At 37.4% G+C, this 13,732-nt stretch overlaps 2 protein-coding genes across 3 annotated transcripts in view; one reads left to right on the top strand and one right to left on the bottom strand.

The window, feature by feature from the left end:
• Positions 1–13,732, bottom strand: part of gnb1l (guanine nucleotide binding protein (G protein), beta polypeptide 1-like) — a 53,781-nt gene that overhangs the window by 6,063 nt on the left and 33,986 nt on the right. The gene's annotated exons all lie outside the window — the stretch shown is intronic.
• Positions 919–13,033, top strand: tbx1 (T-box transcription factor 1). 2 transcript variants are annotated; one of them, XM_079871557.1, is made up of 8 exons: positions 919–1,625; positions 2,890–3,229; positions 5,864–5,965; positions 6,192–6,363; positions 7,352–7,507; positions 8,690–8,757; positions 9,688–9,788; positions 11,213–13,033. In XM_079871557.1, exons 1-8 carry the CDS (start codon positions 1,439–1,441, stop codon positions 11,593–11,595), a joined length of 1,509 nt encoding a protein of 502 aa, XP_079727683.1. In that variant the 5' UTR covers positions 919–1,438; the 3' UTR covers positions 11,596–13,033. The 2 variants fall into 2 exon arrangements, with proteins under 2 accessions (XP_079727683.1, XP_079727682.1); XM_079871556.1 differs by having other exon boundaries at positions 2,839–3,229.

Genomic DNA, 13,732 nt, shown 5'->3' with positions numbered 1-13,732 from the left:
TGATAAGCCGATAACCAGTTAGATATTGTATACCAGAGAGAAGGGTCAAGTGCCTGAGCCACGCGATACACTGCTTACGTTTCACGTGCACTTGGGTTGCAAGGCTGGCTGCAGACGTGCATGCTTGGCGACAGACTTACTTGCAACAACAACAACAACAAAAAAAGCAAACATTTCAGCAAGACAATGTCTTGCTCACAGTTATTGCCCATTGAGAACAGTAAATCAATTATATCAGGAAAAAAAGCAAAATGGCATGACACAAACTATAGCATTTTGAATAAATGAAAAATTAAATTAAATATAAAAGTAGCTGTCATCAGTGTGTAAGGGCACTGTCCTAAAGCAAAGAAGAAAAGCTTAACTAATGCGTGAAAACTTTCAATGGGTTAGTTATAGCCTATATATTTTTAAAGGTTCCAATAGAATAATAATAATAAAAAAAGTTCACAGCCGCAGTAGAAATTTCTTAAACTTCCTGAAATGTAAAAAATCATTATTTTCATGATTTATTTTTCTTGTCAAATAAAGTGTTTTTTGTTTTTCTGTTGATTAAACCAATCTCCGTTGTATTGACTATTAAATGAAAGGCAACAAGGTAATTAACTTTATTAAGTTAAACCAACAATAATGTTTACAGTGTAATAGCTTTTTAAAATCCATAAGCATGACGATCTGAAGAGCCTATACTGTAGAATCTTTAAAGGAAACAATATACAGCGATCCTCAGATGTTGCAAAGAACCACTGAAGAACCTTCGTTGAATGCACTGATAGGTCAACCGCTTTAAACTGGATTCATTTAGCAAGCAGTTCAGAGTGTCTGCGTGCAGATCACTGGTGTACAGTTCGGAGTGTCTGTGCTTGTAATGCTTTCCTCTACCAGTGGGAAAAGACACAACATATAATTTGCTGTAAAAGTACAGCAGGACATTCGCTTGACGTTTTCTTTTTCTTTTCTTTTTTTTCTTGCCAGTGAATTCAAATTTGGTACAATGATTGACAAGGTCCTATTCAAATAAAACATCCCGTGGAGAGCGTGCACACTTTTTTTTCAACCGTGCATGGGAGGCGTGGAGCTCGCGCTTCTGACACTCTCTCCCGCAGTAGCTCCTCTCCAGCGAGCCCTAATGACATCACCCAGACACCGCGGCTGAAGAAAACTGTTTTTCTCAAGTGTGTGTGTGAGTGTGTGTGTGCGTGCGTGTATGGAAGAGCGATGTTTTAATACAGCCGGACGTGTTCGAGCAGATCTTTTAATTGGAGCGTATAAAGCGGAGCAAATTCCGTGGGAATAGTTTGTTTTGAAAACAGTGGAGAGCACCAACATCGCCAATAGGTCCTTTTCTCAAAGAATGAAACTTTGTACTGTCTGTGTTCTCGACATGGAGTAGCTCGGAAGGGGTGGAAGCGGTGTTCCTTGACTCGGTTTCTCGCTTATGGACGACAGTAGTCCCCTTTCTCCAAAGGCAAATGCTTTCAGTATTGCCTGTCTGATTTCAGCGAGGGATCAAGCAGGAAACACAACATTTGACAAACACGCCACTAGCCTGGACAAGCAAGTGGTGCAAAACTGTTCCAGATCCATTAAAATGCACTACAGCACTGTCACGCGGGAGATGGAAGGTACGGGTACGATATTGACAATAACCTTGTGATCTGAAGGGCTCGCGCAGTTTGTTTAAATACTTTCGCGTCGCCTAGAGCGCGCGAGAAACGTTCAGTTATCGCCAAAGACACGTTTGTTTTAATATTGTAATGCAAAATTCAACAGCATGTTCTGACTATTTACGCCCAACGCACTGAGTAAATAAACCGCCGCGCTTTCCTCTCCGTGCACTAATTTGAACAATAGACAGAAATGCAAATAAGGCTAATATGTCCTAAGTTGCACATTAGCTGCAACTTGTAAAGCAGGATAGTCATTGCATGGTCCTCCAATAACATAAACCGACCAAGTAAGCATTAAGTAGCGCGCGCAATGCAAAAGCTTGCAAAGTGCCTCAGAAATCTAGGAAACTCGGATTCCACCTCCAACCCAAGGATGAGCCTGTCAGACGAGCAGTGGCCAACAGCAAAATTGTGAACAAAAGGAAATTGCATTCAAGAAATAGACGGGGAGACTTGTTCCTTTGCAAAATTAGTTGTTTGTCCATGTTGCGCGGGTGTTTGTTTGCTTTGCGAAAAAAAATTACTCTCCGTCGTGCCAGCTAACCAGTCTATTGTTAGAGGAGGGTGGTGTGGGCGATACACTTATCCAAAAGTAAATGGGTGCCGGAAAGCCCATTATAAGGGGCGCACTTCTCTGTCAATCAGTCTCGTCCCAAGGCGAGGAAAGGCACATTACCTGCAGTTCCTTATCTAAATAGAAATAAGAACCGGTTTTATCGCAAAGGGGAGGCCCTATGTGTGAGATAAGAGAGAAGTCTGGATTTCAGTTTAGCAGAGGGGCAGGACAGAGGCCGATTGGAACAGTTCACAGCGCGCAAGCCTTTGAAGACAACGGACCGCGCATATACGCACAACTTTAGACCATCGGTAATCAATACGAAGCTACTTAGGACGGCGTTTTACAGGTTCAGCGACAAAGAGGGAATTTCTAAGGCCGCCTTTCTAAGCACTTCATCTAGGCAATATGCGTTAACCTAGAAGAAGACCATCGTTCTAAAAGTTCTTGGATACACTCATTAAAACGGGAAACTTTCCCATACGCGACACACTCGAGGACATCACTGTATATTTGATCATCATAGGCGAACTCCTGTATTCACTTGCATATTGTTGCTTTTACACTCGAGTCCTGCGCAAATTGTAAACCCAATTTTTGGAATGATTTCAGCAATATCAAGCCCGTGGCTGACGCAGCTGTCCCATTTTTGCGATGTTGCAGCCTTCACGACCAGCAGCCTGAGCAGTCTCAATACGCCCGGGAGTTACCATCTCTCTCCGTCGCCTGGGGATCCCTACAGCCATCATGAAACCCAGTTTGAGCCGTGCCCGGCTGCCCAGCACGCCTACAACTATTCCGGATCCAACCCAGCACAGGCCCCGGCACAGGGAGACAGCGGGACGTCCAACTGCTCCTCGTCGTCTTCAAGCTCAACTCCGAACAAAACGCTGATCAAAAAGAACCCTAAAGTAGCCAATATTAATGTACAGTTGGAAATGAAGGCGCTCTGGGATGAATTTAATCAACTTGGAACTGAAATGATAGTCACAAAAGCTGGGAGGTGAGTTGACAGGTTTCTATACTGAACTTTGAGATCATTTGACATCAAGTTGTTGTTTTAATATAATTGATCGACTTTTACGCGCAGGAAATTATAAAAGACTTGTAGCGATTTTTAATTTAACACACAAAAAAACGTATAACGTTTAACATACAATTAAATGTTTTAAATGTACTTCATAATCAATGTACTCGAACTACAGATGGATTAAGCATTACATATCGTTTCTTAATGAATTAATAAACTATTGAACATTTTTAGGAGCAGCTAAAGAAATCTTAAAATCTACTTCTTGCACGGGAAAGACACATTTATCATCTTATTGTCAGAAAATTCAATAGGTCTGATTCTGAATAAATTCCCTTAACAGTGCATTAGCTTAGCACAATCCTCATGGCCATTTAAAATGAAGTGTAAACAGTCTATTGTGTGTATTTACACAGTGATAAGACAGATAGCATGAGATACAGTACATTTTGTAGCTCACCTGTGTGCTAAAGGGCTCCTCGCTGGCTTTCACGATTAATATACATAGCTATAGTGTCTTGTTTGTACAGCACGGTCTGTTTATTCAGGTGAATGTCAAGTTTTAGCTTGCATTTACATCGTGCAAAACAAACCGTGATTAAATTAATGCAAAATAAATGAATATATATACACTAAATGACTAAGATAAATGTACACACATACAAATTCACACATGTATTTGGGTATAACCAGGCCTCAGCCAGGAAGTGTTATGCTCCAATGTACGTTTCTATCAGCAAATTAGCCTATCTTTTAAATAAAAAATCACATACAGGGAGAAGGCAAAGGGGAGCTGAATGACACATACCATAATTTTAGAAGCGTCGCATCTTCGTAAATGAGGTCACTAGACCACTACATGGACAGTTCATCTAGTTTAGTGTTAATTTCTTGCAGCTGCTGTGGCCTACTTCAACTCGAAGCAGTTCAGAGGCGAATAAAACATTGCAGGCGTCGGAATCAAATTTGGCTTTTATTCTGATAGGTAGCAGAACATCGCGATAACACTAATCTCACTGTTAATATTTGCTATAGGCTACAGACCCCAGACATATGTTACACATAAAATGTTTTTTTTTCCCCAAGGCATGTATTATTCTACTTATATTTCAGTCCAATTTGCCTTATGGCTAAACATTTGCACAGAACAATTTTTCTTTCACGGTGCATCAGCTATAGCGTCACTATCCGTTCCAATAGGCCTATAGCGATGAATGGCTGTACGTCTGGGGAAAAAACTATACACATTACAAATGTTTCGAAATGGAATTTTAGATTTAAGTTATGTGTTTTAATAGCTCTTTTGTTACCATTCATTTAGCTTGTCAACATCTGCTATATTCATAGGCTAGGCTACTCATTCTTTTTAAAGATTGAATTTTTTTTTCTTTCTCATCAGTAGGCCGGATTGAATTAAAAGTGGTCGAAAATGGCAATGAATTTACCACTTCAACTAACTTATCACTTTAACTTTAGCACCAATTTGATTTCAATAAATTAAGACAGCTTAATTTTCAATTAGTTTTTTTACGTGTATATATTGAATGTCAGCTAAACAAACAAGAAAATCTATTAATTATTTCACTGCATGCTTTTAGCAAGAAAAGAAAATAAATCTGGAAGTTTTTGTGAAATAACAAATTAAGTTTAATATCCAAATATCTCAAATGCAATAGCCACCATGCTAAGTAGCTATACACTTAAAAACATACATTTATTTAACCAATTATTCATAAAAATTAATTAACTAAAAGCAAGTAATAAGACTACAAGTACTGATTCAAACTACAGAAACAGTGTGATTTTCTTTACTTCATTTATCTGCAATATGGCATAAGAGGATCATCAATGACCCTTATGAAGTCACAGCTTTGATTCATAATGATCTGCGTAATGCTCGATGCTAAACGGTGAAAGATTCGGCTAAAAGAGAAAGATGAAGGGACATTAAAAAAAGGGGGGCTACTAATAGTGCGACATTTTACCTGGTTGTCTGTCCGCTTATGTGTGTGCGCGCGCGCAAGGTCATCTGTCATTCCAAAGGTGCTCACTACACTGAATCTAAGGGAAGGCACTTTAAAAGCTACTTTAGCTTCACCTATCCACAACTAGCGCCCTGAAAAGACACTCACGTTCACTGAACAATGATTCCAGTATCACTTTCACTGGTATGCAGCATGTTTCCTTCAGAAGGTTGCATGCAGAAGGGCTTATACGTTTTCAGAATAATGTATGCGTCCTTACCTTATGCGTTTGTTCGGCATAATCGACAAATGCATCCTTGTGCGCAGGGTTATGTGCGTGTTTGTGAATGAGAGAGAGAGAAAGAAAACTGCTATGTTTCATTGAAGGTCCGAGGTTTGCTGGAGATAATTCTTGCGCGTAACGCGGGCCTAATATTCTATAGCCTATCAGTTAAACACATATTTGCAGTCTGTATAAGAATGCATGTAAAATTCCAAATTGTCAGCTACATTTTGCAAAAATACTGTGGCATCACAATGAAAAGAGTCCATTTATAGAGAAAGATGTATATGAAATGATTTCATTAATAGAAAATAAGTAGATTGTTTATTCATAACCAACGGGTTGCATTCTCCTCTCCAGACGAATGTTTCCTACATTTCAAGTCAAAATATTTGGAATGGACCCAATGGCAGATTATATGCTCCTGATGGATTTCCTACCAGTGGATGATAAACGATACAGGTATGCAATAAGCCTATGGCACACACGTTTAGGCCTACTTTTATGCATACGCTCTCTGCATTAAAACGAATAAACATGTTTCGACGTTACTATTTGAATGCGCATAATGTCATATAGTGAATCATATTTATAGTGAATATTATTATAAAGTGTTACCCAAAGAGCACAACATAACTGTCTGACGTTGCAAGCTGAGTACTCATTCTCTCTCTTCTCTGTTCTGAAGGTATGCCTTCCACAGTTCATCGTGGCTGGTGGCGGGGAAGGCTGACCCAGCGACTCCAGGAAGAGTGCACTATCACCCCGACTCACCTGCCAAAGGCGCGCAGTGGATGAAACAGATCGTTTCCTTCGATAAACTAAAACTAACCAACAATCTGTTGGACGACAACGGACATGTAGGTGTTACCTTTTCTTTTTAAACCAGAGTCCTAAAAAATAAATGTTTATAAATATAAATTGCCTTTAATTATGAGATATTCGGCTTTTGTCATTTTTTATTTGAGAACAGCACAGACCAGTGGAAGATTAAGAGGAGTAAATATCCTTAAATAAATAAAAAAATCTGCACATTTAAAGGCAGTATTTAATAACACTATTATTGTATAATGATGTGGAAGTGGAACTAATTAGTGTAGGGCAATTTATGTATATTCTGCATATTTCGGACGTTATTTATGCCTATAGTGTAGCCTATCATTAACGGCGTAAACACAAATGAGCATGGAAAAAAATGATATCCACATTAAAGCTACATTAATTGCCAATAATTATTTAGACTTTTGATTGCTTCTTAGTTTTCACATTTAAAATGTATTTTTATTTTACAAATGTATTAATGTGAAGTACCTCACACTTTCCTAATAAGTTTCTATCTAGGCCTGATTAATGCATGCTCTTCGGTAATCTGACTTTTACCTGCTTGCTTACTGTACCTCGTTTTTGTCTTTCATCAATGGGTGGTAGATTATTCAGTCCAGTGGCTCAAAAACTCTTTCACTAACCCTTCGTGACACTTTTAATCAACTAAAATAAATAAATAAATAAATAAAAAATACTAAATCGTATCTTTTCTTATAGTATTTCCAGCCCTCTGTAGTGTTTTGTTGTTTAGTTATTGTGCAGGCTATATGCGATGTATGTGCATGTATGTATGTACTATAGGGCCTGCATGTATTTATGTTTGATGCGGTGTTTATGTATTATCTCCTTGACTTGTAGCGACCTTGAGCTTGGGAAAGGCGCTTTGAAAATAAAACATATTATTTTATTAGTAGCCTATAGCCTACTGGTAAAGCGCGACACGTAATTCGACTCAAAAGATGCGATGACAGCCTGATTTCTAATTTTTTAAATCATGCTAAATGATATTTATTGCTCTTGCAGATCATACTGAACTCAATGCACAGATACCAGCCCAGGTTCCATGTGGTCTACGTGGATCCTAGAAAAGACAGTGAGAAATACGCCGAGGAAAATTACAAGACATTTGTGTTCGAGGAGACCAGATTTACCGCCGTCACAGCCTATCAAAACCACAGAGTAAGTGCTCAGCTCTGACACTAATTACCACTTTTTAGAAAGGACGTCCTGTTGGCAGAGTTAAACCCACTAGAAGTTTACGGAGAAGTGCTAATGTAATTATTTTGCTGTATGTAGCTATTTATTGTTTGTCAATCATGGCGGTTTCCTAAAGCACGAACCTAATAGAAATAAATCCGAGTATGGTGAAAGTATTTTTAGAATCGACTTGATGGCTTCTTTAAACTGCAAAAAAAAAAAAAAAAAAAAAAAAAAAAAAAAAAAAACAACAAAAAAAAAAAAAAAACGTATGTAGTTTTTAAAATAAACTATTGTTTTCATGTGATGTCAATTTACTTTTAAAAGCAATAAGTATTTAAATGTAGGCTATTATAATAAACACACTGTTCACTGTAAGCTGCCTTAATTTTTTAAGCACAATCAACTTGGATGTTTAAATCATTTCAACTTAAATTACATTAAACTGACTTAAAAAACAGAGTTGAATCTGGTATTGGTACTGGTATTTCAACTGAAAGTTGAAAATAGCTTAAATAGCACTGTTTTTTACAGTGTAATAACTGTGAACACATAAATCATTTTAATGAAAGGCAAAATTAAAAATGAAATTTAAAACGATACATTGACTATAGATGAGCTCTAAATAAAGACCGTGGTGTCACCGATGCTCTCGCGCAGCTGTCCAGTGTTTTTCTTCTCCTTTTTCATCTGTCTTTCCTGCTCTGTCTTCTATCAGTTTGACCTCTTGATCTCTAACTCTCACCGCGGGCTTTACATTTGTTTTTCGACTCATTCCGGAAAATCACGCACACATCTTCATCCAGCGCTTTTCCACAGCCATGAGGCATTACCTCGCCTCGAGTGTTCATATTTAACATAAATAGTTTCCAGTCGGTGTCCAAATAAATGTTGAAATGTGTTATTGTTAATATAAATACAATCGTCGAGTGTCTACGCCCTTTCTGGAATACTGCACATACATTAACAGTGCTGTATACGCGATTAGTTGGAGCGTAACATTGCAGAAAAATGAGTTTACAATTTAAAAAACGCCTTATAATAACACAAGCTTTGAGTGGACTTTGAGAAATTATTATATATATATAAACAATCTCGTTGTCTTAATAAAAATAAATGAAGAATTTTGCCACATTTTTCACGTTTTCACTCTCTTCCTCTCAGATAACACAACTGAAAATCGCGAGCAATCCGTTTGCCAAGGGATTCAGAGACTGTGATCCGGAGGACTGGTGAGAATTTTTCTTTTTGTCTTTTTGGCTGCTGCTCAACTAAGATAAATGTATTGGAAATATTATAAGGACATTTGATTTTTATATTGAACAATTAATGCAATTATAACTAACAAATTAGATAAGGAATTAAAATTTGTAGCATAACCGTAGGCTATACTACACTCATTTTTTTTTTTTTTTGCTAACTTAACCGTTAAAATAGTAATGAACATGAACACTCTTAAAATAAAGCGTCCAAAAGGGAATTTGAAAAGCAATGCCATAGAAGAGCATTTTTTTTTCTTAGTGTGAGAAACATTTTAATCTTAAGATCTTTTTTCCACTATAAAGAACCTTTTGTGTCATGGAAAGATTCCATGAATGTTAAAGGTTCTTTATGGAACCATTAATGTCAATAAATAACCGTTATTTTAAGAGTGTAATAAACATTTTTTATACAGTAAAATTATACAGGACACTGTAAAAAAAAAGTTGCTGCCTTAAAATAAGTACAACCAACTTGGATGTTTAAGTCATTTAAACTTAAATTACATTAAACTGACTTTAAAAGTTGAAACTGCTTAACTTATGTTTATAAATTGCTTTAACTCATCAAAATATGTTTTCGTAACTTATTGATCATATCATTTTTTACATACTTCTAAAAATTTTTTACAATATGAAAATATATAATATATAAATATTTTTTCATTAAAGTAACTTACAGTTAACCAATTTTGATGTTCTTTTTTTAATGAAAATTCCTAACATTTCTATTTAGGGCATATATAAGCCAAAATAAATAAGTTGAAATGATTTATTGCTCTGAATGAAAATTATATTTCTGCTAGAATACCATTAGACATACCACTCATTCATACACACACACACACTACAAAACAATGCATTCCAGAACATGTCACTGATTCTATCTTGCCCGCTTTTCAGGCCCCGGAATCACAGGCCGGGCTCTCTGCAAATCATGAGTGCGTTTGCTCGAACCAGGAACCCCATGTCCTCTCCCCCACAGCAGAACGGCACAGAGAAAGGTCTGTATATAAAACACAGCTAACAAAATCTCATTTAGCACGGGGAAAAATGTTTCAAAACAATATTCCTGAGTTTACAAATGAACATTTCTACAACATGACAAGACGAATGGTCACATTTGCTGTATGGATAATATTGTGTGCCTATTACACATTTAAATCCATTACTGATCAAACAGTGCGTACAGGAATGTACACTCACACGCATAAACATTAAACCGTATTCAGCTGTGATTACCGTGTAAAAGCCAATTTGCTAGAAATGAGCAACAGGCCCAAATAAAGGCAGTTAGGATTTTCAGTCGAGTAATGGCTCCAGTCTGTTTGGTCTCTCAGCATATACGTTCCACTGCGCAAAAGAGTTACATTTGTCTAGCAAATTTCAATACACAAAGGTTTGAACAGCTGCATGCCCGGAGGACATGCTCAGACTGAGATTTTTTCGGTCCTACGCTCAGCGTAAAATGATTTCCTGTGAGAATTTACCTCTTTGGCTGAAGGACACTTATGACTTATCCTGCCAATCAACCACAGCACATATCACTCACAAACAAACTCAATTACACCACTTTTTCATTCCAGCTCAGGTCCCCTTGAACTCATTGTCTGGGCTTCCAACATTTGTAAAGAGCCATTCAAAACTGCATCTATACACAAGAAAATAAATATTCATTATTGGTATCGATAAAGAAGAACCTTTAAAGGGATAGTTGACTCAAAAATGAAAATGCTGTCGTTATTTACTCGCCCTCAAGTTGTTCCAAACCTGTATGAGTTTCTTTCTTCATATTTTAAAGAATGTTGACAGCACCCATTGAATTACATAGTAGAATAAAAAATACTATGGAAGTGAATGGTTGCTGTCGACTGTCTGATTCTTTAAAATAACTTCTTTTGTGTTCAACAAAAGAAAGAAACTCATACAGGTTTGGAAAAATATAAGGGCAAGTAAGTGATGACAACATTTGCATTTATGGGTGAACTATCCCTTTAATGTCCAAGGAACTATGCTATTGCACAAAAGGTTCTTTATTAAAAAAAAAAAAAATTCCTGAGTTTACAAATGAATATTTTTATGACGAACGGTGCCATTTACACATTTAAATACATAATCCATCCACAAACTAAATTACATTGCTTTCCCATTCATTGTCTTGTGCTTCCCACATTTGTAATAGTGTGAAGAATAATTTAATCATCGTTTTCACTAAGGAAAAAACTGTTTATAGAAAGGTTTACCCAAAATGTTTTTTTCTATTACATTGCTGGAAAAGCCTCATTTTAAAACCTTTATTTTTAAGAACGCAGGCCTCTAATCAACATTGTGCAAACTAATCCTGAAAATATGACTCACACCTGATTATATCTTGCACCATATCATATTTTGAAAGCTTACACTTTTTCTTTTTTTGTCCCGAACACAGAGGACAGCAGGCGAGAATATGACCGTGACCCTAGCGGCACTCCCCTCCACTCCGACCCCACTCACCAGCTGATGTCCCGAGTCCTCAGCCCTGCCCTTCCAGTCCTCGGCGGCCTCCACGCCGTACCCCTCACAGCCGGCCACCGCAGCCCACCCCACGAACTACGCCTCGACGGACACCCCCAACCCCCCGACACCCTGCACCATCATCCGTACAAGTATCCAACCAGTTATGAACACTATCTGGGAGCCAAGACCAGGCCGTCCCCTTATCCCTCACCGGGCATCAGAGGCCACGGTTACCACCCCCACATGAACCCGGCCACAGCCAACATGTACTCTGCAACAAGCGCACCCACCAATTACGACTACGGACCCAGATAATGACTCAGTCGGCACCAAATCGAGAGCCACACGGGACAAAACAGAATGAAAAAAAAAAAAAACACTTTTTTCGTGTGTCCCAGAATCACGAAACATGTTGAGTTTTCGGTTGGGCACATCTTTTGCAGTGGCTTCTTACAGATGGAAAGAGAAGCTGCCATATTTATTGAAGGGAGAAATGTCACAAATGTTGTGGATCATAAGGATGAGCCCAACATTAGCTCTGGACGGCCTGTGAACTCAGATTCAGAACAATGGCAGAGCACGTGGAAACTGCAGTGTTTGGAGTAATGAGGAGGACAAAGACTTCTAATGCATTATCACGGACTGGAACTGAACTTTTGTGTTGGATGCACTTTTTGTTTTTGCTTTTAAAAAGCCATAAATTATATATTACCCTTGAGCCATCGAGCTTCTAGATAGATGGAATATTTGCATGTTGCGCTGTTTTGAAGGTGCTGAAATGCCCTAATGACTTTTTTTTTTTTTTTTCCTGGTTGAGAATGAATAGTTTTTTTTTGTGAAAACGCTAGACCAACTTTAGCAGGTCCATGAAGCTTGTAACGTGGCACTGACTTGCAGCAATTCAAATAAATAAATGAACAGAATGACTGTGCTTAACTTGTAAAATAAACATTAAATATTTTACCTTTAAACATGTTCCATTAGCATTTGCAAATCTAATTCTTTCCTTACTTAGAGGGAATGCAACTCATTGCCTTCATTCTCCTCAGAAGTCCAAACATGTTTCATTTGGAAAGAAATTATTGATGCATTACCACATAGAGAATTGCAATATTGTCAGTTTGGGCCTGTTTCAACCTCAGAACAATTTTTTTAATCTCCTGTGATAGTAAAAAAAATATTTTATTAAAAGTAAAATATTTATTAGTTTAAAAATATCAGATGAAATGGTTGAATACAGCTACATTTTAATATGTATTACTTAAAACGCTTATACTTTTTTGCGCTAACCATAAAGTCAATGTGCTCAGTCAAACTATGCAAATTCGCTTAGACTCATAAAGAAAACAAGGACTAGAGAGAAAATATCCATGAACAACAAGACGACTTAATGTGGATTTACAAAAAGAAAAGAAATGCACAAAATAAGAAGGATATTTTAGCCTAGATGATATTGCTCAGTATTTCTGTAATTCCACTGTAAATAAAAGTGAACCGTTATTGAACTAGATTCACCTATGCGGCAAACCGCGCTTGGCAGTGTATCTACTGTTTCTCTGTACACAGTGATTTAGGTAATCCCATGGTAGAGGAAAGAAACGCTTGCACACCATTTGACCTCTGACAGCTAACGACTTTCTGAAGTATCAAAGGTTAAACAATGTTTCCAGCCATTTGAGCGACGACTAATTGGTCGTATAATTTTTTGTTTGTGGTAACAACTCGATGCACTGGGACCAGCGATGTAATGGGGACCGTTAAAACGGAAAAAACGAATGAAGAAAAAAAAGAGCAATGAAAATCTTTAAACACGAACGAGAATTTCATTATTGCGCATTTTATGCATGTTTCCAAATAGCATTATTAATGTCATTATAAATGTATTTCTATTTCTAGCCGAATTACATTAGTAATAGGCTATAAATAAATTAAACATTTAAAATGTAATGTTCTTCTGACTCTCTCTCTTTTTAAATAAAATAAATATAGATTAGAAATATAGCCTATATAAAATGTTATTTTTTTTGTAGATGCTAGGCTATTTAAAAAAAAAAAATCAAAATAAAATATTTGATAGGCCTATATAGGCTATTTAATATTTAATCTCACAACAAACACGTAATGACAAAGATGATTATAGTTCTTCATAAAGTCTATAATATTGATACTATTTTGTAATTAAATATTTTTAACAATACGTTCATTGTGAAGTGAAGCGATACGTGTTATTTCCCTAGTACATTTGGGGCCGGAAGGGCCCGTTTGGAGGATTGTGCCTCCCTTCGCGTGAGCCTGTTCCCGGCTAGAGGTAATGAGTTTGGCCCATCAGGAAGACCGGGACACCCGGACCCATGGCTCTTCCGTCAGGGGTCTACCCATCTGTGTTTTCTCTGGTAGCGCTTCGCCTTGATGAGAGGGGCCGACTGGGGCCCTCGGTCGCGCAGTCTGTACC

The sequence above is a fragment of the Squalius cephalus genome (assembly GCF_949319135.1).
Source record: "Squalius cephalus genome assembly, chromosome: 5".
Classification (NCBI taxonomy): Eukaryota; Metazoa; Chordata; class Actinopteri; order Cypriniformes; family Leuciscidae; genus Squalius; species Squalius cephalus.
The sequence above is the reverse complement of the archived record's forward strand: the minus strand, read 5'-3'. Positions and strand labels throughout refer to the sequence as shown.

Coding starts and splice junctions, on each gene's coding strand:
- tbx1 (XM_079871556.1), top strand. CDS start 1,439: ATGGACGACAGTAGTCCCCTTTCTCCAAAGGCAAATGCTTTCAGTATT. Junction 1,626..2,838: donor TGTCACGCGGGAGATGGAAG/GTACGGGTACGA, acceptor GAATGATTTCAG/CAATATCAAGCCCGTGGCTG. Junction 5,966..6,191: donor GTGGATGATAAACGATACAG/GTATGCAATAAG, acceptor TCTGTTCTGAAG/GTATGCCTTCCACAGTTCAT.